At 49.7% G+C, this 24612-nt stretch overlaps 1 protein-coding gene across 1 annotated transcript; it reads left to right on the plus strand.

Annotated features, from left to right (window-relative positions):
• SF3B2 (splicing factor 3b subunit 2) lies at nt 1-21403 on the plus strand. The gene is made up of 21 exons (XM_080984414.1): nt 1-185; nt 2497-2543; nt 2870-2947; nt 3934-4182; nt 5019-5127; nt 6695-6780; nt 8152-8257; nt 9092-9180; nt 10326-10541; nt 11146-11280; nt 11611-11691; nt 12723-12950; nt 13985-14134; nt 14554-14643; nt 16016-16123; nt 17287-17394; nt 17540-17682; nt 18175-18276; nt 18574-18673; nt 20141-20326; nt 21152-21403. Exons 1-21 carry the CDS (start codon nt 65-67, stop codon nt 21221-21223), a joined length of 2604 nt encoding a protein of 867 aa, XP_080840540.1. The 5' UTR covers nt 1-64; the 3' UTR covers nt 21224-21403.
• Nucleotides 21404-24612: the final 3209 nt, after the last annotated feature.

Genomic DNA, 24612 nt, shown 5'->3' on the forward strand with positions numbered 1-24612 from the left:
GCTGGGAGTTCTGCGTTGTGTGCGCTCGGCGGAGTTCGCGTGAGCGCGGCGGGGAAAAGGCAAGATGGCGTCCGAGGTGCATTCGGAGCCCCCCAAGGCAGGGGAGATGCCGTTGCCAGGATACGCGGCCTGGTCCCCCAACGAGCTGCAGGCCAAGCTGGCCGAGATCGGGGCTCCCACGCAGGGTGAGCGGGCCCTGCTTGTGGCGGGGCAGGGGGCGCTTACAGCCTGCCGGTGGGGGGGACAGGATCCTGCAGGCCTTTGCCGTGATCTGGAAGGACCCTCGTAGTGTGGAAGCAGCAGGAGGGAGCGGGGAAGGTGCAGTGGGCGGGCGAACGAGGGTAGGGGGGGACAGGGAGCACGGGCAGTTGCCTTATATTTATTTCAGCTTTATCACATTTATTTACACCCCATCTTTCCTTCCGCCCCCAAGGAACTCTAGGCGGCGTACATGGTGTCTCCCCCCCCCATTTCATCCTTATAACAACCCTGTGAGGCAGGTTAGGCTGAGAGGCTGTGTCTGGTTCACGCAGTTGGCGCAGTATTGAACTGCTCTGACCATCTGCCGTCGAGGATTTGAACCTGGAGTCTTCTGCATGCGAAGTGCTGAGCTGCACTCTTTCTAGGAAGAGGGGAGTCATGGGAGGGGGATGCGAAAGGGCTCTTAGGAGCTTTGGTGGCAGTGGTGGAATGCAGCTGAGTGTCAGATTTTTGCATTTAAAGCATGGTCTCTGCCATGGAGTTGTGGTTCATCTTTGTATGAGCCTCTGAATAAGAGTTCATGGATTGCACTTTTAAAGGGGGGAAACACTTTTAATGGGTTCAGTAATGTAGGTGAGGCCTGAGTTGTTATTTCCAAATTTCATTTGGCGTGATGATGTTTACCTGTTCTGAAAATTCCTTTAATGTATCCATAGTGGGATTAGAGATTTTAGAGCTGGTTAGTTTGGCTTCCAAGATCAGTGAGTTATTATTGCAGGGGAGCAGAAATGTATCGGAACAGGAAGAGAGGGAGAATGTTGGAGAGAGGAAGAAGAATAAGGGATTTTAGTGGATGAGGTTGGGGAAATTGGGAGGGGTTATGAAGCTGGCAGTGAATCCTTGGGGCCAGAGAACAGCAGGAAGTTGGGTGTCTTTGGAGGGTGAATGGTGATTTGAAGCTTGGTTTCCCAGACCTTAGTCCTAAACTTGAACCACTACACTATATGTACTCCACTCCAGGCAATTGAGACATTCAATAACATAGTTTAACCAGGCAGAATAACTGGAGGTAGGGTTAGAGCAGGGCCAAGGAGAGTGGTAGTGACCTAGGGAGAATCACAAGGGCCAGATAGAGAGGCCTAGAGGGTCACATTTGGCCCATAGGTCTGAATTCCTCAACCCTGCTTTGTGGGTTAGTTAGAGGAGGGAGGTTCAGGTTGTAGTTTTTACATTTATGGCATATGTGAAATAGTGTTGACTTGGGCCCTCCACACCAAAATCCAGCTTTCCAGGGGCTGCAGGTGAAGAGAACAGTGTATTTGCCAAGTACCAGATTTTGGGGTATAATACAGCAGAGAGGTTGTATTTAGGCTTCATCTCTGTGTGCAGTTGTACCTTGGTTTTTGAACAGCTTCGTTCTTGAACATTTTGGCTTCTGAATGCCGCAAGCTCAGAAGTGAATGTTCTAGTTTGCGAACTATTTTTGGAAGTTGAACATCCAATGGGTCTTCCGTGGCTTCCAATTGGCTGCAGGAGCTTCCTGTATAATGGTTTATGGTCCATGTAGCCCAGTGTTGTCTATTGAAATGGATGCCTGGGATGCCTTTTTAGGGATTGAACCAGCAACCTTTTTCATGCAAAGCAAATACTCTAAACTGAGCTATGTGTTTGTTCTCTCAAACTCACTAAGTGACTCTAGGGTAAACTACTAACACAGCTGTCATATCATGTTGATGCTGGCTGAACTTATAGAATCATAGAATTGTAGAGCTGGAAGGGACCTCAAGGGTCATCTGGTCCAACCCCCTGCAATGAACTTGCCAGACTTTATTTAATAATTACAGGCGGCATCCAGTTGATGTGCGACCACCAACGTGTGGGTCTTTTGGGTTCCAGAAGGTGGCAGGACGGGCTTATGCGCACAGGGGCCAGGAATGAAACTTCCATGCAAAATTGCTGCTGCCTGTATTGACTTAATATATTTGACCTTGAGATGTTAACTAAACAAACCCTATAATTAATAATGTCAACTCCCTGCTCTTGACCTGCAGAAAGAAGGGTATGTGTGAGAGTCTGGGGATTTTTCCCTATTGAAGGTGAATGGGAGATGATGAGGGAGTTGTTTTGTTGGTACAATAGGGTCAGGATATTGGGAATGGTTGGGGTGTGTATGTTAGAGATGAGCTTGAGGAGAGGTGGTGCAGGACTGTTGGCCCTAAACTCCAATCCTGTCATCTTACCCCATGTGACATAGAATAACCCCAGAATGACCTCAACATCTCTCTGTCATTCCAGGTGGCCGCGAGGAGCTGGTAGAACGCTTGCAGACGTACACACTTCAGGTGAGACCGTATTTCTTGTGGCTGCAAATGTGACCATCCAGAGCACTTGAGAATAAGAATGCATTAAGCTGCCTTAAGGACTGGCTTGTACCCTCTCTCCAACATCCCCCAAACATTTAAAGTGGGCCAGGGGATGGGGTGGGCAGTCAGACTGAAGAAGGCCCTGCTGTTGTCTATGCCTGCTTCCCATGCCCTCTTCTTTCTCTCACAGAGCGGATGGGTGTCCTTTGTAACCTGCCTTGGGACCTTGTGGTGAGGGGCAGGCAATAAATTTTATGATGGTGTTGATGCTTGCCTCTACTACTGTTCCATCTCCTTCTTTACAGACTGGGATAGTGCTCAATAGGCCAGTTCTGCGAGGAGATGATGGAGATAAGCCGGGTTTGCCCCCCATGCCAGGCCAGGTGAGTAATATATCCAGGAAACCTCTTTGGCAACTGTTATGAGACTTCAGTGGCTTCAAGAGAGGCCATAAGCTCAGCGGCAGCCCATGTGCTTTGAATGAAGAAGGTCTTGGGTTCACTCTCAGGTTCATCTCCGGTATGTTTGTTTAAAAAATGTCAGGTAGCAGGGCTGTGAAAGACTCAAGTTTAATAAGGCAACTGAATACTGGTTGTAGCAAACAGAAATGTATGAGCAGAAATTATACATCAAAATTAAAACTTAATTTATACAAATTATTATTATTATTATTAAATTTGTATACTACTATTCATCTGAAGATCACAGGGTGATTCACAACATAAAAATACAAAATGAGAACACAAAGTGCATAATAAAACAAAAACAAAGCAATAATCCTCCTCCCACAAACACATTATTATATCCCAGACGCCCCCCTTCGGACCACCCTCTTCTGATTGCACTCCAGTTTGTTAGATTACCTCTTAAAATATTACATCCAAAACTATGGACATCTATAGGACTCTCTAGTCTAGATCATACATGTGGAGCCCTTTTTCTGCCAGATGTTGCTGAACTACAACTCCCATCAGCCCCACCAATGGTCAGGGATGATAAGAGTTGTAGTTTAGGAACATCTGGAGGGCCAGAGGGTTCCCCCCACCTGCTCTTGATGCAGCCTGACCAATGCAGAATAGCGTGGAACCTGCCACAATGCTATGCTAGAGTTCATGTAGCCGTAAAATGTATTTGCTTTTTCAGCAGATACATCTCCTTCCTGGCTCATGTCCGGCTTGAGAGCCACAAAGACATTTAGATCTTTTCATACATACTGCTTCCAGGTCTCACCCATCCCATATGTCTGGATCTTTAACTCCTCTTGTCATTCTGTTCATGGGTGGTTGTGTCACACAGGAATCCTTAAAAACCTGAGCCAAGCGTGCTTCCAACGTCTCCCACAGCTGCCTTCTTCTCTCTTGTCTTGCAGCATCCCGGGATGCCTCTGCCGCCCCCTCCCATGGGGATGCCGCCAATGCAGCCACCGCCGCCTCCTCCGCCCCCTGGCATGGGCCTCAACTTCCCCATGGCGGTGGGGCCGCCTCCTCCACCCCCTGGCCTGGGCCCACCTCTCCGTATGCAGGCGGTGGATCCTTCTGTGTTACCTGAGGAAGAACGGCTGAAGCTGGCTCAGCAGCAAGCAGCCATGTTGATCCAGCAGGAGGAGAGGGTCAAGCAGGTAACAGCTTGCTCTATTCCTCTGTGTTTGTGTCTCGTAATGGAACAGCTCCCAGCGACATGAACTCTGCTGTGCTGCAGAACATGTTTGTAGCCTGTCCGTTTGTGTTTGTGAGAGAGGGAGCACAAGAGTGAGACCAGAGGTGGGGAGCCTGTGGTCCTCCAGATGTTGGACTCCAGCTTCCATCAGCACCCGCCCTTGTGGTCAGTGGTCATGGATGTTGGGATCTGTAGTCCTACAACAGCTGGAGGGTCCCATCCCTGTTTTATATTGTGAACTGAATGTTCCTACTCACCTCTCCCTTTAGATCAGTGGTTCTCAAAGGGTGTGGCAGGAGAGGATGGCAAGCGCAGTGGGAAGATTCAAGGACAATCAAAGAAACGTTTAAGTGTAGTATAGTATAATATCAAAATATTTTTAGTTATTTGCAGAATATGGATAGATATATTTTCAAAAGGAGAGCAAAAGCATTGGCTATTCTTCCACAGTTCTCCATGACATACTGTTGTGAACAGGGATTTTTCAATTCCAACAGATTTTGAAAGATCAGAAAAGAGAAAGGCCTTTTTGTGTTGGTGAAGAGATGAGAGTTTGCTTGTCTCAAATTAGACCTAATATAAATGAGGTAACATGGCAAAAGCAAACTCACACCTCTTGTTGAGTTTGTATACATACTTATGGTAGATATGCAAGAGGCTAATTTATAACTATATTCTGTTTGAAATCATGGAGACATCAGTCGATGTAGACATGCCTGAGCATGATGAATCAATTGTGTGATTTGTTATAAAAAGCTTCCTATGTTAGAATCTGTGTGGTTTCTCTTCCCGTCTCAGGCTGCTGTCCTTATGGAACAGGAGCGCCAGCAAGAGATGTCTAAGCTGGCCCCCTCTGTACCTCGGGCTGCTCCAGACTTGGGGCCAAGACCTCAGGGGCTCCCAAGAGGTAAGTCCCTTTGCATCAGAGAAGGAACTTTGGCCCGTTTATGCAAAGAGGGCAAGCAGCGTCAGGCAGTCTTGCCAGAATCATTCAGGGAGGAAGAGTGTCAGACCTCACTTACTCTGTCATTCACATACTCTTTGGCTAGGAATTCATTCCCACTTATTCTTATTTCAAGGAACAGCATATTACATGGTGTTGTGGGAGGGGAGCCCAGAATCCTATTTATTTATTTTTTAAAGAAGATAAGTATTTATGCCCACTTTAAAAAGAGGTGTATTGGCAAGGGTTATCCCTCTGAGTCTGTACCCCTCTCAGTGAAAAGCAGGCCCCAAATTGCATTGCGCAGTAACTTGTTGAACTGAAGGAATGGCAAATCTTTGAAGTTGTTTGCTAAAAATGCCAGGCAGGGAATCTTGAGAGAATCAAAATGAAACCCTCCCCACAACAGCTCAAAATGTTAACTCTGGGGTTCTGTGCCAAGGGATGTTATACCCCCATCCCAGTTTTAGTGAAGAGCTGGATAAATTTATGGAAGGTGGGACTGTTGGCTTGGTTGTATGTGCAGAACTAAAATTGCACTTAGGAAAGCTGAGTTTGGGGGCTTGTATTAAAATTGAGCAAATATATCTGCATATTTTGGTACTTATTGTCATGGAATTCTACTCAATATTGACCCAGAGTAAATTTCAACATATAGTTAGCAGAGTAAAAACTTAAACACCTTGCAGGATTCCCAAAAAATATTCCAGAGGCAATTGATATTTCATCCAGCAGAGCTTTACTGCTACGGAAGGCAAATGAGCATAATGGTCACAAATCCAATACATTCAGGCATAAGAAATCCAGTTGCAGCAGACTTAACTTTAACTTACAATAACTTATAATAAGCCTAAAGCTTAACACTACATACAGAACCCCACACCAGAAGGAAGAGAGATAGAAAGAGAAAGTGAAACCCAGGCGCCTTCTGGCCTTTTACAGTCAGCATGACCTTGACAGAAGAGATAAGAGAACCAGTTTAAACCACCTGCTCCTCTGAAGGAATAACCCAAACATCATGAACCTTCTGCTTGTTTCTTTCACACAGAAGGTCCCAGAAGCCTCTTGAATTAATTAGAATAGGAGAGATCTCTACACATCAGACCAATACTTTCTGCACCAAGAAATGCAAACTGGCACTTATAGAGTGGAGTTAAGAGCTAAAGAGGTTGCTCAGACACTGCTCAGTGTTGCTCTCCCTCTTTGAAGCTCTTGAGAACCAAAGGGGCTAGAAACTTGCTTAAATCATAGATTTCAGCCCCACAGGGAACCTGTGGCCTTCCGGATATTGTTGGACTACAACTCTTACCATCCATGATGTTGGTAATGCTGACGGGCTGATGGGAGTTGGAGTCCAACAGCATCTGCGGGGCTACAGATCCCCCACCCCCTGTCTTGGAATGGGCGTGAAAGCTTTTCAAGTGATGTCAAAGTATGCCGGTTCTTCTGACATGTAGGGAGGTGGCACATTGACAGTGACTGTTGCTGCTTTGCTTTCCCGTTGGGAGTTCATTTGCCAATCTTTTCCTAGGGAACCCCCCTGTGGGCTCGCCCATTGGACCACCTGGTCCGAGACCCCGTGGCCCCCCACCTCCTCCTGGAGAGGACAGCCGTGAGGTAAGACTGGTTGTTGCAGATGTGGGGGGGTGGTAGGCTTGGCAGGGTGGCGGGGAACTGCTTTGGGGAACGGGAGAAATTGAGCGAGTTAAGATGAGCTTGCTTGATCAGGGCAGTGGCCTGTCTAGTCCGGCATCCTGACCTCCCAGCAGCCAGCCAGATGCCCATGGGAAACCAGCAAGCAGGATCCAAGCACAAGAACCCTCTCCTCTCCTGTGGTTTCCAGCAACTGGTATTCAGAAGCATAGCTGCCTCCAGCTATGGAGGCCAGAGCATAGCTTTTGTGACCAGTAGCCTTTGATAGCCCTCTCCTCCCTGAATTTGCCTAATCCTCTTTTAAAGCCAACCAGATGACACAACCTTGATGGCAGAAAGTGAGGAGGAATTAAAGAACCTTTTAATGAGGGTGAAAGAGGAGAGTGCAAAATATGGTCTGAAGCTCAACATAAAAAAAAACTAAGATCATGGCCACTGGCCCCCATCACCTCCTGGCAAATAGAAGGGGAAGAAATGGAGGCAGTGAGATATTTCACTTTCTTGGGTTCCATGATCACTGCAGATGGCGACAGCAGTCACAAAATTAAAAGATGCCTGCTTCTTGGGAGAAAAGTGATGACAAACCTAGACAGCATCTTAAAAAGCAGAGACATCACCTTGCCGACAAAGGTCTGTATAGTTAAAGCTATGGTTTTCCCAGTAGTGATGTATGGAAGTGAGAGCTGGACCATAAAGAAAGCTGATCACCAAAGAATGGATGCTTTTGAATTATGGTGCTGGAGGAGACTCTTGAGAGTCCCATGGACTGCAGGAAGATCAAACCTATGCATTCTTAAGGAAATCAGCCCTGAGTGCTCACTGGAGGGACAGATTGTGAAGCTGAGGCTCCAATACTTTGGCCACATCATGAGAAGAGAAGACTCCCTGGAAAAGACCCTGATGTTGGGAAAGATGGAGGGCACAAGGAGAAGGGGACGACAGAGGACGAGATGGTTGGATAGTGTTCTTGAAGCTACAAACATGAGTTTGACCAAACTGTGGGAGGCAGTGGAAGACAGAAGTGCCTGGTGTGCTCTGGTCCATGGGGTCACGAAGAGTCGGACACGACTAAACAACAACATAGTTGGTGGCTCTCTTGTGGGAGGTTGTGAGTTAGGGAATAGGCATTCTTGCCCTAGGTTGGCTTCAGATGGGAGGGAGGTTCAAGCAGTCAGATATGGGGGGTGCTGGGAGTGTGCTGTCTGGTGCAGCCTGTGTTCTTGAGAGACACAGCTTGAATGAAAACAAACTCAGGATTAGACAGAAGCTGAAAGATCTGCATTTGGAAACAGAACGAGGCCACTTTTGTCTAAGAAACTTTGTTTCGCCTTCCAGGTTGATGAGTCCGGCGTGGGTCCCAAAATCCCTCAAGCCCTGGAGAAGATCCTCCAGCTGAAGGAGATTCGCCAGGAGGAGCTCACGGCTGTGCCGAGCGCCACAGGTACTGGGTCGCCTGAGGCAAAGGTTAAAGTTGAAATTGAGACACGTAGTCAGGGCTGTGGAACCTTTTTCAGCCCAAGGGTTGCATTCTCTCCTGGGTAACCTTCTGGGGGGCGCCATGTGCCAGTGGTGGGCAGAGCCAGAGGCAAAAAGGGGCAGAACAACTAATGTGAATTTTAGCTTCCTGCAGTAGACTGGTTTGTGCAAGCACTCACAAATCCTGCTCTATGATCCTCCATTTAGGCAAATGTGAAGCATTATCAGAGTTGAAAGACACATTCCAGCCAGGCAGAAACACTCAAGGAGGGTGTGGAGCAAAGCCAGTTGTGGGTGTGGCCCGTGGAGATCCCCAAGGGCCTGGAAGAGAGGCCTGGAGGGCTGCAGTTAACCCCTAGTTCTGAGGTTCTCTAGCCCTGCTGTAGGTGAACTTGTGTGTGTTCCATGTGGTCACATGACCAATATGGGAGTTGAAATTTTAGTTCTAACCAGAGGTGTCAGGTTGCCCCAAGATTGAGGTGTCCCGAAGCACGTTCTGCGTGTGTGATGTCGCATCAACTGGAGGAGGCCAAGCGCTCTGTAGGAGCCGGCCACTGAACTTGTGACTCACACGCTCTGGGCCCTCTCAAGCTGGGTTCTGAGACCCACATCACATTCTGTGCCTTCTTTCTGCACTTTGCGGAATGGCAGTAAAGGCAGCCGAAGAGCAGATTGTGGCAGATCATGACTGACTGAGGGGTGGACTTGCCAGCATGCAAGCTTTCTGCAGAGATGATTAGGCCAGGCTTCCTGTATCTTCTTTGCTACTCATTCCCTCACACTTGTGCTTTTCCCGTAGATGATGACATGGAGACTGACCTGAGGGTGTTGGCTGGTATCTCCGCTTCAGATGCTGAAGACGATGCTTTGGCTCTGTCGAAGAAAGAGGTGAGGAGGCAGGAACTACGGAAGGGGTGGGGGGAACTGTTGGCCCTCCAGTTGACATTGTGACTCCCAGTCCAGTGGTTGAGGACAACAGTGTAGTCCAACAGCCTCTAGAGCAGGGGTCTTAAAATTCTGGAGGCCTGTGATGCACAATCCCCCCCAAATGCAATATGTCATATGCAAACCTTTGTGTTCATGTGCATTTTTCTGGGGGGGAGGAGATCCACAGCTTTCATCAGATCCTGAAAGGAGTCGGTGACCCCCCAAAAGGCTAAAGAACCACTAATGTAGAGAGCCACAGATTCGCCACCTCTGAACTACTCCCGCCAGCTCTGGCTAACACGACCAGTGGTCAGGGCAAGTTGGCCACCCCTGAACTGCAGCCAGTGGCAGCCTCTGTTTTCTGTAAGCCCCTCTGTAAAGCTGTCCTGGCCTATTAAGGCGGGCAGAAGCTTACCGATGGGCGGTGTGTTCAGGCAGCTGTATAAAAAGGGGGTGGGGGAAGGGGCTCAGTCAAGTGAGACTTTAGAGCATGAGCAGAGGATGTTTCCCCCCAGGTGGTAGAAAAAGCCGGTTGCTAAGAACTGGGCTGCCTTGGAGGCAGTGATGTTGCCCTATCAGAGGAAATGTGTCCTGTGTTGGCCCCGCATCTTTGGGATGTCCGTCCCAAGGGAAATTCATTCGACACCCTCCTTGTTGGCCTTTAGGAGAGCCTCACAAGACCTTTTTTATTCCATTATGGTGCTGTGTGTTGATCCCTGTTTTATCTGCTGCTGCTTTAATGCTTTCTTGAGTATTAATAATCTGTGATCTTACTTTTGTTTGACTTCTTCTAAATGGCCTCAGGAGGCTAATTGATCCAGAAAGTTAAAAAACAAAACATTAAAGTTGCTGCCAATAAAGTGTGGCAACACTTACTGTCTGGAACTCCCTGCTTATTGATATTGGTGTTGTACCATTATTGACGCCTGCTAAAATCATTTTTGTTCAGACAAGCCTACCCAGACGTACAATTTTATTATGTATATTTGGGTTGTTTTAAGTCTAATTATTTTATTTGTGCTTTCTTACTAGTATCCTATTTTAAGCAGCTTATCAGTATGTAAATCTTGTTAAATCTAAGTAAGTGCATTTGGTCTGCTTGACAGAAAAACCGCAAGCGACGAAACCGGAAGAAGAAGAAGAAACAGCAGCAGCAGCAGCAGGGCACGTCCCCAAAAGAGAGCCCACCTTCCCAGGATGCCAAGGGGCGTGGGGAGGAGTCTGGGGGCGATGGCCCAGTGGAAATTGAGTATGTCACTGAGGAGCCAGAGATCTATGACCCCAACTTCATTTTCTTCAAGAGGATCTTTGAGGCATTCAAGGTATGAGGAGGGCCTGGGATTTCCTGATCTCGTCCCCTGAATTTACAGTGGTATCTCAGCTTATGTATTCTTCCGGTTATGAAAACTTTGGAATGTGTAAGCGGCAAACCTGAAAGTATTGTGGGGGGGGGTTGCCGCATGCGCAGAAGCGCTCTACCGCCATGTGTGTGCGTGCAGAAGAGGTCTCTCCAGTTGCGAAAACCTCAGGATCCTGTCCACAACCGGAGGTACCACTGTATATGGGATATGAATGTAACAAATTGAAATTACTTTTTTATGGGGAAGAACCTCAGATCATTAGAAATGGCTGTCAAACAAGTGCATGTGAACTTTTGCTGAAAACGTATTAAATGTATTAAAGTCCCACCATCCCTAACCATTAATGGTGGGACTGATGGGAGTCAGGAGTGAGCATTATTGCTCCTCTAAAGGGCTTGATAAACATGGCAAGTTCTCCTTACCTTTCTGTGGAAGGTGTTGGACCTAGTTTACATTATAAAAAGAGAGAGACTCCACTGCTTCCCTGTGTGTGCGCTTAGTTCTAAGAAGGAGGAAGGAGGAACGGGGAGTCCCTGCCTCACCTTTTGCTCTTCCCTTGCCGCAGCTGACCGATGATGTTAAAAAGGACAAGGAGAAGGAACCAGAGAAAGCAGACAAGGTGGCCAGTTCAGCTCTTCCCAAGAAGAAGGGCTTTGAGGAGGAGAGGAAAGACAGTGACGACAGCTCAGATGATGAGCAGGTGAGTGCATCTCAGGGGTGGGCAGAAATGCGCTCACTCCACCTTCCCGGGACCCTCGGTTCCTAAGAACTGCTTGCCAGACCCCCTTGATGATCTCCTAACACCGGAAGAGTGAAACCTCCAAGTTCAGAAGCAGTCTGCCTCCCGACTGTCAGGTTCCCGGGGTGGAATCTTTCCTTCCCGAAACTCCTCCTTCCTTTTGAGCTTTTGGGAGTCTGCAAGGCGGACAGTGGGGGTTGGGGGGTGTGCTGTGAAAGTCACAGTACTTGAAATAAAGTGCAAGTTAACGATAAGAGGAAATGACGGCCTGCCCCTCCCTACTGTGTGCAGGAGAAGAAGCCAGAGGCTCCCAAACTGTCCAAGAAGAAGCTTCGGCGGATGAATCGCTTTACGGTGGCTGAGCTCAAACAGGTATGATTGTTGGTGTGTGGTGTGCACGTGCATGTCTGTTTGGATGGTAACAGGGAGAGGGACACTGGTCCAATTGATTCCCTCTTTAAAAGGATTTGGATGTCTGCCTTTCCATCCCAGGAGGCTGTCCCCTCATTGGTTCTTCCACCTTCCTCCTGCCCGCCCCCCCCCCCCCCCAAATTTCTGCCTACTGCTGATGCATTTGAGAGCTGGCCCAAAACAGAGATGTAACTCTTCCGGGAGCTATGGTGTGTGACACGTGAAGGGTGTCCTAACTGGTGATGTGAGGTGAGAACATTCTCCGGAGTATATTCTCGCGAAAATTCTCTGCTAGAAAATTCTCTGGAGAATATTCTCCACAAACCGCAAATTCTAATGTAAGAATCAGTTTTACAACCCACATTTAAAGAACGCACTCATGTAGCGGACCTGAGGTTTTTTTAAATATTTTTTTTGCTTTAAAAGCTACATTTCATACATACACAACATAATTAGAATTCAAAGTTGATGGTAAATATACGGTTAGTTGCAGGCTTAGTGATTAACGTGAGTCATTCACGTTGAATTTTCAGTTTCAAGTTTGGTGCAAAAAATCAAAGAATGAACTCACTGCATTGCCCCATTGAATAAAAGTATCTGTACAGTTTTTGGTTGCCATTTGAACAAGTTTACCCATGAATAAACATGTATATTGACTTATTATATCATTTTCAATGCATTAAAATGAATATTCTCCTATTTTAAATGAAAAGTCTCTAATATTTTCATTAATCGAGAATATTCTCGAGAATATTTTGCAAAAGATTATTCTCGAGAATTTAACGTCACTACTCCTAACTGGCTGTGATTTGTGGATCTAGAGAGGCTGCTGTGGCTTAAGGTGTAGCCTTGCCTCTGCTGCAGGATTAATACCATGTGCTTATGTGGAGTTGGGAATGAGAAGCGCCAATTGCATGGCGAGATAGGAAGGGTTCGCTCTGATCCAAAGGGCAGGAAGAGTTGGCCCCATTTCAGCCCTGTCCTCCTTGCAGCTGGTGGCCCGTCCTGATGTGGTGGAGATGCACGATGTGACAGCCCAGGACCCCAAGCTGCTCGTCCACCTGAAGGCCACGCGCAACTCTGTCCCTGTCCCCCGGCACTGGTGCTTCAAACGCAAATATCTGCAAGGCAAGAGGGGCATCGAGAAGCCGCCCTTTGAGCTCCCCGAGTTCATCAAGCGCACGGGCATCCAGGAGATGAGAGAGGCTCTGCAGGAAAAGGTCAGTCTGTGTCCCCCTCCCCTCCCAAAACGGGCAGGGCCCTGAAATTCACAGGAGTGTCAAGTGCTTGCTGTGGGGGGGGGAACTTGCTTAGACTGCTCTTCGCTTTTGCACCATCTGCGTGTACACAAGACCAGCCCAACTGTTAGGCAGAGCGGGTAGCTGCCTCGGGCAAGGAGTTGCAGAACAGAGCTCTGGGCCACACATGAGCCGCTCTCCTGACCTAGCCAGCTTCCATCGGGGGCAGAGAGGAAGCCGTCCTGTTGCCCGCCTGGTCTGCTTTTGCACAAGGAGCTGGGCAGGGGCCATTCTTTGACATTGGGCAGCAAAATGGGCAGGGGGACCCATGACCCCAGTACAGTGGTACCTTGGTTTAAGAACAGCTTAGTTTATGAACAGCTTGGATTAAGAACGCTGCAAACCTGGAAGTAGGTGTTTTGGTTTGTCAACTTTGCCTTGGAATAATGTTTCGCTTCCTGTTGAGTGTGTCCCATTTGTAAATTGAGTCCCCCGCTGCTATGGGAAAGCAGCACACCTTGTTTTAAGAACTGACTTCCGGAACGGATTAAGTTCGTAAACCAAGGTACCACTGTACTCCACCAGTGGGGAACTAGATCTGGCCAGTGAACTGGATCCTTGTCTGCCCCTTTTAGATGCCTCTGCCATTGGGCAGCAGCTGAGGGTTGTATCCAATGAAATTTTACTTAAAGCAGAGCCACTGAGATTAATCAACCTCTGTTGGTCGTGTTGGTTGCTTTCAGTGAGTCTGTTTTGAATATGACAAACATTGGCTACCACCGTGAGATCCTCAGGAAGCTGAAGTCTACACATCCCTGGAATTGTGGCCTGCACACTTTGAACTTGGTGCTAACCAGATTTCCCAGCAGTTTCAGGGAGATGGTTAAACTTGGCACTACCCTGTAGCCTTTGGGCGACCTGTGACCCTTGGCCAAATTTCATGCATCCTGGCAAAGACAGGTACATGTAGGCCTTCGTTTTGTAACCGCCTTCTTTCGTGTTCCACCCTCTCCTAGGAGGAGCAGAAGACCATGAAGTCCAAGATGAGGGAGAAAGTTCGTCCCAAGATGGGCAAAATCGATATCGATTACCAGAAGCTGCACGACGCCTTCTTCAAGTGGCAGACCAAACCCAAGCTGACCATCCACGGCGACCTGTATTACGAGGTAGCAGAGGAGCCCTCGGTGGAGGTTGGCCCATGAGGGCAAATGGGACACTGCCCCTCCGACCTCTGCCAGCCCCCACCTGCCTGTCTCCTTAGTTAGAGCCAGCTCAGCAGGTGGTACCAGCTGTCAGTCTTGCCCTGCTCCTGCATCGCAGCGCTGCCCAGGTAGAACTCTGCAGGGATGGAGGATAAGGACAAGGCTTGAGTTGGTTTGCTCTATCTGCCATTGGCTCTGACACCACCCCCTCCCGGTTTCCCTGTTTTCCACCTCTCCAGCCCCGACAAACACCAGTCCCCCTGGCGCGCCATGTTGTCTGGACAAGTCTTCCCTCTGGAAAGGGTTGGGTGGGTAGGAGGGAGGGAGGGAAGCCATTTGGAGGACCCAACCCCTTTCTGATTTCATCTTCTCCTCCCTGCCAGGGTAAGGAGTTTGAGACGCGGCTGAAGGAGAAGAAGCCTGGGGACCTGTCCGATGAGTTGCGCATTGCGCTGGGCATGCCCGTCGGGCCGGTGAGTGGCAGAAGGCTAAGCCCAGTGGCCCTCCCAGCCACCAGGGCTGACAGGAGGATGGGCTCTCGTGGAAGGCGGAATTGGAGGAAAGGTGGGCAGAATGCGGGCTGCCGGCTCACCAGGTTTCCGAGGCACCTACATCCTCCAGATCCCCATTTTAGCAAATTCAGGAGTGAAGCTATTTTCAGGAAGTGTAAATTAAGCTGGTTGCACCCAACTTTAAAACCCTAAACGGCCTTGGCCCAGTATACCTGAAGGAGCATCTCCGCCCCCATCACTTAGCCCAGACACTGAGGTCCAGCTCCGAGGGTCTTTTGTTGGTTCCCTCACTGAGAGAAGGGAAGTTACTGGGAACCAGGAAGAGGGCTTTCTAGGTAGGTCACCTGCCCTGTGGAACACCCTACCTTCAGATGTCAAGGAGATAAAGAACTATACAACTTTCAGAAGGCATCTGAAGGCAGCCCTGTATACGGAAGTTTTTAATGTTTGATGCTTTGTTATGTTTTATATATTCTGTAAGCCACCCAGGGACGCGAGTGGTGCTGTGGGTTAAACCACAGAGCCTAGGGCTTGCCGATCAGAAGGTCAGCAGTTCGAATCCCCGCGACGGGGTGAGCTCCCGTTGCTCGGTCCCTAGCATGTCAAAGTGCAAGTAGATAAATAGGTACCGCTCTGGCGGGAAGGTAAACGACATTTCTGTGCGCTGCTCTGATTCGCCAGAAGCGGCTTAGTCATGCTGGCCACATGACCCAGTAGCTGTAAGCCGGCTCCCTCCCTCAGCCAATTAGTGCCGCAACCCCAGAGTCGCTCATGACTGGACCTAATGGCCAGGGGTCCCTTTACCTTTAAGCCACCCAGAGTGGCTTGGGAAATAATAATAATAATAATAATAATAATAATAATAATAATAATAAGATGATGATGATGATGATGATGATGATGCTAGACCTACTAGCATTAATAGACCTAGTAAGTTAATCAGGCACATTAATTTCAGGGGGCCTCCTCTGAGTAGAACAATCAGAACTGAGTGTGTTATTTACTTCCTAACTATTCAGACACCCCACCCCCACAGGAGCTTATCTCCTGGTTTTGTTTTGTTGGCGGTGATAAAATTTGGGGCAGCGTATTTGGGTAGGAGATTGTGGATTGTTTCCTTCCCAGAATAGGCCGATTGAAATTGATGAAGCCGGGGTCTTCTCTGAGTAGGACTAGCATTGAATGCAACCCCGCGGGAGGAGGGGGAGGGCTGTGAGAATGGAAAGCAGAGTGCATGAGATAGCGGGGAAGGGGAACTGGGGGATTGGGGTTATGTAAGCTGGGAGGCTTCTGTGACTGATGAATGTCTTTTTTCTTCCCCGCCGCCAACAAGAACGCACACAAAGTCCCTCCTCCCTGGCTGATTGCCATGCAGCGCTACGGTCCGCCCCCCTCCTATCCCAACCTGAAGATTCCTGGCCTGAATTCCCCGATCCCAGAGGTGAGCAGAGTCTTTCCCTTCGTTGCCACCCTGGCTTTTTCTCACTTGCTAGAAAACAGGTGGCCAGTTGGCGACCTGTATTATTAGTAGTGGCTCTAAATGGGGCACTGCCCCACCAACCTCTGTCTGCTCTCAGCCAGCCCCTGCCTCCCTGCTTTCTTACAACCATTCCCAGGGGTGGCAGCTCAGTTTCAGTGTTGCCTTTGTAGAACTCAGCGGGCAAGAGGAGAATGGGGGGTGAAACTGGAATGAGTTGGCTCCTCCGTCCTCCACCCCACCAGTCCCAGTGGGGACTACCCATCAGGGATTGGTGGGCAGGACCTGTAGCAGGGGGAGCTGTGTCTCATGCGTGCTCAATCAGTCCCAAGCTCAATCCCTATTGGCATCTCCAGGCAGGGCTTGGAGAAATTCCCTTTGAAATCAGAGAGAGCTGCTTGTATGTCACTGTAGACAGTACTGAGCGAGATGGACCAAAGCTCTGATTTGGTGCATGGCGGCTTCCCAAGCAGGAGCTGGAGTCTGGGCTGCACAGATCTCCAGTGATTCACTTGTCCGTCCCCCACCCCGATGGAGTCTACTAGGAAAGGCGACTGAAGCTTTACTTTGCTGGGTCCCTCTCTAAAGCCTTGAGGGCTGGAAAGTTGGGCTCCTCATCTGAGAGTCTCAAGGTGCTGCCTTCCCCCCCTCGTACCAATTTCAGTACTTGTGGATTACATCCGGCACCAAATGGTGTGCGAGTATTGAAGAGGGATCATAGAATCATAGTTGGAAGGGGTCCTGAGGATCACCTAGTCCGGGGTTTCCCAAACTTGGGTTTCCAACTGTTTTTAGACTACAATTCCCATCATCCCTGACCACTGGTCCTGCTAGCTAAGGATGATGGGAGTTGTAGTCCAAAAACAGCTAGAAACCCTGGCCTAGTCCAACCCCCTCCAATGCAGCAATATGCAGCTCTCCCTTACGGGGATCAAACCTGCAACCTTGGCGTTATCAGACCACGCTCTAACCAACTGAGCTATCCAAGCTGGGGCTTGGAAGTCCCTCACACCACAAAGTAACACCGCATGAGCATTGGGATGGGGGAGCGGAGCCCACAGAACGCTTCCCAGCTCCTCCTTTCCACTGCTGAATGACTGACTCCCCTCCGCCCCCTTTTTCTCCAGGGATGCTCATTCGGGTACCACGCTGGGGGCTGGGGCAAGCCCCCAGTGGATGAGACTGGGAAGCCCCTCTACGGAGATGTCTTTGGGACCAACGCGGCTGAATTCCAGGTAGGCATCGGGAGCCTCACTTGCTTGGCGGCCAGGGTCGCCGCCTCTGGGTTTGACCACTTGTCCAGAGCCCTTGCTCTGTGTTGTGTTAGGATCTGCTGGCCTGGGAGGTGATGGGATCACGTTTTCTCTCCCTCACCATTAGACCAAGACAGAGGAGGAAGAGATCGACCGGACACCGTGGGGAGAACTGGAGCCCTCCGATGAAGAATCCTCTGAGGAGGAAGAAGACGAGGAGAGTGATGAAGAGAAACCAGATGAGACGGGTTTCATCACTCCAGCAGACAGGCAAGTAGCTGTGATTCTGGGTCCCTTCCGGCTCTACAGTTCTCTGGTTTTAAGTACCTGACGCTCTCTCTCGCCATGCCTTGGCTGAGCAAGTATCAGTTTCTGCCATTGCTGGGCACCTGCCTGGCACCCACGACCCTGCAGAGAGGGTCCACTGCTCCCCCAAAAAGCCCAGCACCCCCTAGTTCTGTTGCTGGTGATGAGGAAGTGGCGCAACATTCCCCCACTTGGCTTGCATTTTTCTCTGAGCCACACTGGTTGGGGTTATTGGGAGCTGTAGGCCAAGGCTTATGGAGGCCACCAGGGTTATTTATGGAAGGCTTACTTGGGTAGAGGCCAAGGGCAAGCAAATGGGCATTAGTAGAGGAGGAGCTGGGCCCGTCTTGCCCAGGACACACAGACACCCCTGCAGAGACAGAGTGGATCTCTGGGACTAGAGTTGTTTTGAGACCATCGCTTGGCCTTTGACCACCCCTTCTGATTTTCCTCCAGTGGTCTGATCACGCCTGGGGGCTTCTCCTCGGTCCCCGCTGGCATGGAGACGCCTGAACTCATTGAACTGCGTAAGAAGAAGATTGAGGAGGCCATGGATGGGTAAGTGTTGGCTTCTTCTTTCCTCAGCTGCGTCCCGGGGGTTGTTGGGTGCTTTGGGAGCAGGTGGGCATGGCTTGCTCAAATCATGGGTCAAACAGGGGAGCCTGGAAGGCCACGATTGGCCCACAAGCCAAAGATTCCCCTCCCTTGTGGAAGAACCTTTTAGCACTGGCCCAGAGCTTTGTCTCCACTCTGTGTGGCAAGATTCTTCCTGGCTAATCTGCGCCCATCCACCCTCTCTCTGCCCTTTCCCATGATGTTGAGTGTTTCTTCTCTCCCTCATGTTCTCCTCAATAGCAGCGAGACGCCCCAGCTCTTCACCGTTCTGCCAGAGAAGAGGACTGCGACAGTTGGCGGGGCCATGATGGGCTCCACTCACATCTATGACATGGCGACGGTAAGAAGAGGCTGGCTTTAGTTCTGCCTTCTGCTGCAGGATGTTTGGGCCCAAATAGCTGAAGGAACACCTCCCATATTAACCACATGTGTTTTAAGAATGTAGAAAGGGCCTGGCAGCAGGATCTGGCCAAAGGCTCATCTAGTCCTCCGTCCTGTTCTTGCAGTAGCCAGCAAGATGCCTCCTACAAGCCTAAACACAGGACCTGAATGCAGCAACCGTCTCCCTCCATTGTGATTCCCAGTATCTGGAGGCACACTACCTCAAACATCAGAGCCTTCTGTGCATTCTCCCTGTAGGAGAGGAAGCCTCTGAATGTTCAAAAGAGTGCCTACTCTGTGGTGGCCCCTCAACCCTGCAGTGCTCTCTTAGTTGAGGGACACCTGGAGCCAGCACTTTAGACTTTGTGGCACCAGGTTAAAAACTTTTTAAAAATTTGCCCAGGCATCTTGGGCTACTGCATTCCCCCCCCCCCTTATTTTTTTATTTTTGTTCCATCGATTTATGCTTTCAAATGCTGCCTTGTGGGTTTTCATTTTGTACGTACGCTGCCCTGAAACCCATTTTTGGAACAAGGTGTGCAGTGTATGTGTTCTTAAAGCAAGCAAATTCAGTTTTAGGCCTAGGTGAGCAGAGCAGGCTTGGAGGGGCAGCCACCTGGCTTCTGCTTCAGATATACTAGACTGGGAATGGAGAGAAGGAAAGTTAGCAACTGTCCTGGAGCAAAGTTCGACCACCGCGTCACTCTGCAGGGGCAAGAGAACAAAAATAATAATTAAAATTACTGCCCTGTAGGTCCTTACAGACATGTGTCACTTTAAGCTTAAAGAACCCTTGCTTCAAATGTTTTAATTCCTGTTCCCTGTTGCTTGAAAAGAGAGTTAAATCAAAGGAAGTGGGAGATCAGACCACCTCCTCAAGAATTGTTCGTAGGGACAACGTTGCATTGGTGGAGCCTGGTTCTCTGCACGTAAGACACACACACTTACTTTCAGAGTAGACCCATTGACATGGGTGGCAACTTAGGTCCATTAATTTCAGCGGGTCTCTTGTGAAGCAGAAATTACTTGGATACCAGAGTCGCAGGTGGGAAAGTGGGACTTCAGTGAGAGAGATGTATGGATGCACACACACAACATGGCGTGTGTGTGAAGAGAGACAAATGAGTGCTTGTCCATAAAGCATGTGTGAACAGGAGTTGGGCAGTTGCTCCTGAGTGATACCCTCAGTTGGGGAGTCCCCCGTGTTGGCTTGCCCGCCTTCCTGCAGATGGACTTACTCCAAAGCAAGGCTTTTGCAGGCAACTCTCTGCTTCCGCAGCTGAGAGGTGGGCTGCCTGCAACACCCCTCTGTGTTTGCACGTGGTTTGGGAGGCGAGAGATAGTGACCCACCCACCCGCAAACACCTTACACCAGTATCCGCTGTTGGCTGCCTCCTCCCTCCCCCCCCCCTGCATTCGCTTGCAGGTGATGAGCCGCAAAGGTCCCGGGCCAGAGATCCAGGGCGTGGAGGTGGCCTTGGCCCCTGAGGAGCTGGAGCTGGACCCCATGGCCATGACGCAGAAGTACGAGGAGCACGTGCGGGAGCAGCAAGCCCAGGTGGAAAAGGAGGACTTCAGCGACATGGTGGCTGAGCATGCTGCCAAGCAGAAGGTGAGGGGACCTGTGGAATGGAGGGGACTTGCCAGCCTGGACAGTTGGCCAAGCCATGAAGAGCTCCCACAGGCCAGGCTCTTTGCCTGCCTCTCTCCAGCACTGTGTACTCTGGAACTGGCTCTGCAGGAGAGAAGGGCCTTTTCCGGCACCCACTATCTGATCTTAAGCTGGAGATGCTGGGGTTTGACCCCAGGCCCTTCTGCATGCCAAGCAGGTTCTCCATTATCCCTCTCATGGGATGTCCTAGAACAGGGTTTCCCAAACTTGGGTCTCTACCTGTTTTTGGACTACAGGTCCCATCACCCATGACCACTGGTGATGATGGGAGTTGTATTCCTGAAACAGCAGAAAACCCAAGTTTGGGAAACCCTGTCCTAGAATGACAAAATGCAGCTGCTGTGAGGGAGGTGAAAGGGCTGTGGGTGGCTTTGGGGAGAGGAATTCAAGCGGGGTTCAGGGATGGGACAAAGGCTGGGTTGCTGGCAGGGAGGTGGGGGCCAAGAGAGCCAGTCTACGTGTCAGGTGTTGTGGATGGAAGGGGGACAGCGAAAGCAGCAGGCCCCGTCAGAAACTTGTAGCAAGAAGCCGAGGAAAGGCAGAGGAGGGGGAAAGAGATTACAGGGCCCTAAGGGAAGAAGGGGGGGCGGGTGGAGTTCACACAGCAGTTTGGGAGAGGTGGTGCAGTTGCATAGCGGGTGGGGAGGGGTGTGTGCAGGCATGCATATATGCCTTTTCACATTGGGGTTTTTTTGTGGGGGGTGGGGTGGAATCAAATTCTCCGGCATTATCAGCATGTTGTGACTGCCCTCTCTGCTCCTCCAGCAAAAGAAGCGGAAAGCACAGCCCCAGGACACCAGGGCAGGAGCCAAGAAGTACAAAGAATTCAAGTTCTAGCCCAGCTCCGAAATGTCTCAGCGGTTCCTGTTTGTCATTCATTTTTAATCCCCTCCCTCCCTCCCTCCCTCCCGCTTCCATTTCTCCTTTGCACCCACTGGCTCTCGTGTTGTTCTCGTGTCTTCCGTCTGGATAAAGATGTGGAATATTTTGTAAATAAAGTCAGAGTTGCTCTCTGGAGGTCTTTGTTTACTTAGGTGGAGGAGGGTGGAATGATTTCTACTCTCCATGGCGATTTGGGCGTCTTCCTTTACAGGTCCCGTGGGTAGGAAAGTAAACTTCAGCATGAAATTTGCAGGGTGTGTATGTGTATGCTCCATGTCTGTGGTCCCCCGCCCCTCAGTGCTTTGAAACAGGAGGTCAGTTGTTTATTTGCAAATTCATACCTCAGGAAAGACAATCCCTTGCCCCCAGTCCCCTGTTCCGGACTCAGCATTCAGGTGAGCCACACTGAGTCATTATCTCTCCGCCACTTTATTCCTTGCACTCAGTTACCCTGCCAGCTTTAAGCTGTCTCTTTCCAGGGTTGCCACCAACCTCCCCCTGCCCCTCCACTATGGGTGAGCTCTTGTCCTGCTTCTCTTATTCTAATGCTTTGTCGAGCTGCTTCCATAACTGGATTTGTGCATTCCTGCTCACAGTAGTCCCTTCTCCTGCTCTGGGTGTGTGTGTGCGCACGCGCACAACCCAATTCTCTGCCTGGCTGCTTGTGAGCTTCTGCTTGATTTCAGGGGATCTCATTTGGTAATCTTAAAACTGCCTTGGACACAAAATACCCACCTCACTGCTGATACTCAGAGACCTCCCCAAAAAACAACAAAGAAAACTGATTGAAAAATCTGGCAACCTCCCCACTGCCACAAAAAACCAGGCAACCCCATAGCCCCCCAAAGTAGAAATGAGAAACAAGAATTTTAAGCAGGTTTTTTTTTGTAAACCACTTGAGTTTTTTAAAAAAATACCAAGCTGTGTATTTTATGAAATAAAATAAAAGGGGTGGGGGCCTTGGCATGTGCCAAGAGTTGGGGGTGTCAGTTGCTGGGGTGCTCACAGGCACCACGTTGGGGAACCCTGGTTTAATACCTTTTATCAAGACCCTTTGCATGTCTGCCGTTGCTGTCATTTCCTCCTTTTCCCATCTCAGACACATTCACATCCCACATGAGGGGAGTCTCTTAAATGTTTGGGAGCATGTTAGGGGATCTGAGATAATGCTCAGGGCCAGGAACGCTCCTTTCTTTTTATGATTGTAGGAGGGGGAAGATGAGTTTAACTCAGAGCTGTTTGAAAACAAGAAAGCGGAATTTTATTTCTTTCAATCGTACATTTATACCCCAGCTTTCCTCCAAGGAGTTCAAGGTGGCCTGCGTGATTCTTCCTCGCTCCATTTTATCCTCACAACAGCCCTGGGAGGTAGGTCATGACAACGATATTGACCTTTCTCTACTGGTCTGTTGTCCAAGCTTTGCAATGCTCTCAGTGTTGTGCAGCAAATAGGTGCTCTGGTCTCTGCCTCAAGTTCCACCTTTGCCATAGCCCCAGGCAGCTGCCACTCCTCATGACAAACACCTTCAGGTTTGTTGTGAATGCAAACATGCTGCTAAAGCGTTTTGAAATGTAAAGTGTGTGAATAGAAACCATGAATTGACCAGCTAGCAGATACTGGTACCTGCGGTTGTCAGAAGTCCTGGATCTCTCAGTGAAGGGAGTTTGGACTGTGACCACCAGGGGCCAGCAAATTCACATTGCTCATCAGAAGCTTTTGCCACAGGAAATTTCTTTGGGGGGGGGGGCGAAGCTGGGTCAGGCAGCTTCACCCTTTAATGGAGCTGAAGAGGTCCATAAGTGGGTGCCTGGGGGTGGTGGTTTGGAAATACATAGGAAACCGGTTTATGCCAACTCAAGACAACTGGTCCGTATTGATCCAGCATTGGCTGCACCGAATTGTAAAACCTCTCCTGCGTTTCATACAAGACTCTCCAGGCCGTGTCTGGAAACTGGCAGCTTTGGCTGCAAAACAAGTGCTCTGCTACTGCTGTGGCCCTCAATACCTGCACCCCATTTCCTGGCTTATAGAATTGTAGAGTTGGAAGGGACCCAGAGATTCATCTAGACCAACCCCCTGCAATGCAAGGAATCTCAACTAAAGCATCCATGACAGATGGCCATCCAACTTCTGGCCAGCCCTCTGGCTGGGGGGGGGGGGGAGGGAAGGCTCACCAGCCCTGCATTGAGCGGTCTTGTGTCCAAATGCTTTTATTCTCTCAGCCACCGGCATGGAAGGGGACTAGTCTACCTTCTGAGATTTGCTGTAAGTAAGGCTTATGGAAATGTACCAATGCTTTTGAAGAGGACAGCAGCTGTACTTGCAGCAGCTGTATAGAAGAGAAATAACATATAGAAAGGGGGTGACTAGAATCATAATCGTAGAAGAGACCCCGAGAGTCATCTAGTCCAGGCCCCTGCAATGCCCGTCATCCCTGACCATTGGGCATGCTGGCTGGAACCTGCTTTTCAAAAACAAAATTGACACACTAAGCTGGAAGCAAAAATATGTGTGCTGGCCGGGCTGAGACAGGGCCAGCATCCCAGCTGTGGTTGCACCTCTTTCTCCTGTCTGATTTTATGACACTGTGTGCCAGCTGTGTGGGTGTTTTCCGCCAGCGGCAGACTTGTCCCAGGCTGCTTTTAAGGCCAGCATCCGCCTGCCTTCTCTGCTCTCGCTCTCATGGGACGCAGCCACAATCGCTGCTTTGTGGCTCAAGCTTCTGCCCTTCGCCCTGGGAGGGGATGGGGAGATGGGAGGAAGGGCTGGGGCGTGGGGGTGGGAGGCAGGGAGGAACAAAGGGGACCTCTCAAGTTCCAGCATGCATGCTATTGTCCCCTCGTAGACAGGTCAGCCCCCTGCTCCTCACCCCAGCGCACAATGGGTGTCCGGCTGCTGGGACAAAGGAGAGGCTGGCGGAGATGGGGAGGGGAGGGGAAGTGGCATTTTCTGCTCCAATTCTCCAAGACTTTCCCCATCTTGGGGGAGAGAAGGGCCTTAATGAGAGAAGGGGTGTCTGATTCCCAGGAGGGAGGGAGAGAAATTGCAGGCTGTACATCTGGATGAGGGCAACCCTATCCACTTTGGGATGTAGCCAGCTAAGTCCAACTCAAAGTAGACCCATTGAAATGAAGGGATGCAGGTTTATTCTTAAAGGAACATTTCTATATCGCTTAAATTAAAAAATTGTCCAGTAGCACCTTAGAGACCAACTAAGTTTATTCTGGGTATAAGCTTTTAAGTGCATGAATTTTTTAATTTTTTATTTTGATTGCGTCAGACCAACACGGCTACCTACCTGGATCTATACCATTTAATACAGAAAAAGTGTGATAAAGCATGG

Source organism: Podarcis pityusensis (genome assembly GCF_964106645.2).
Source record: "Podarcis pityusensis genome assembly, chromosome: 16".
In the NCBI taxonomy this organism is placed as follows: domain Eukaryota; kingdom Metazoa; phylum Chordata; class Lepidosauria; order Squamata; family Lacertidae; genus Podarcis; species Podarcis pityusensis.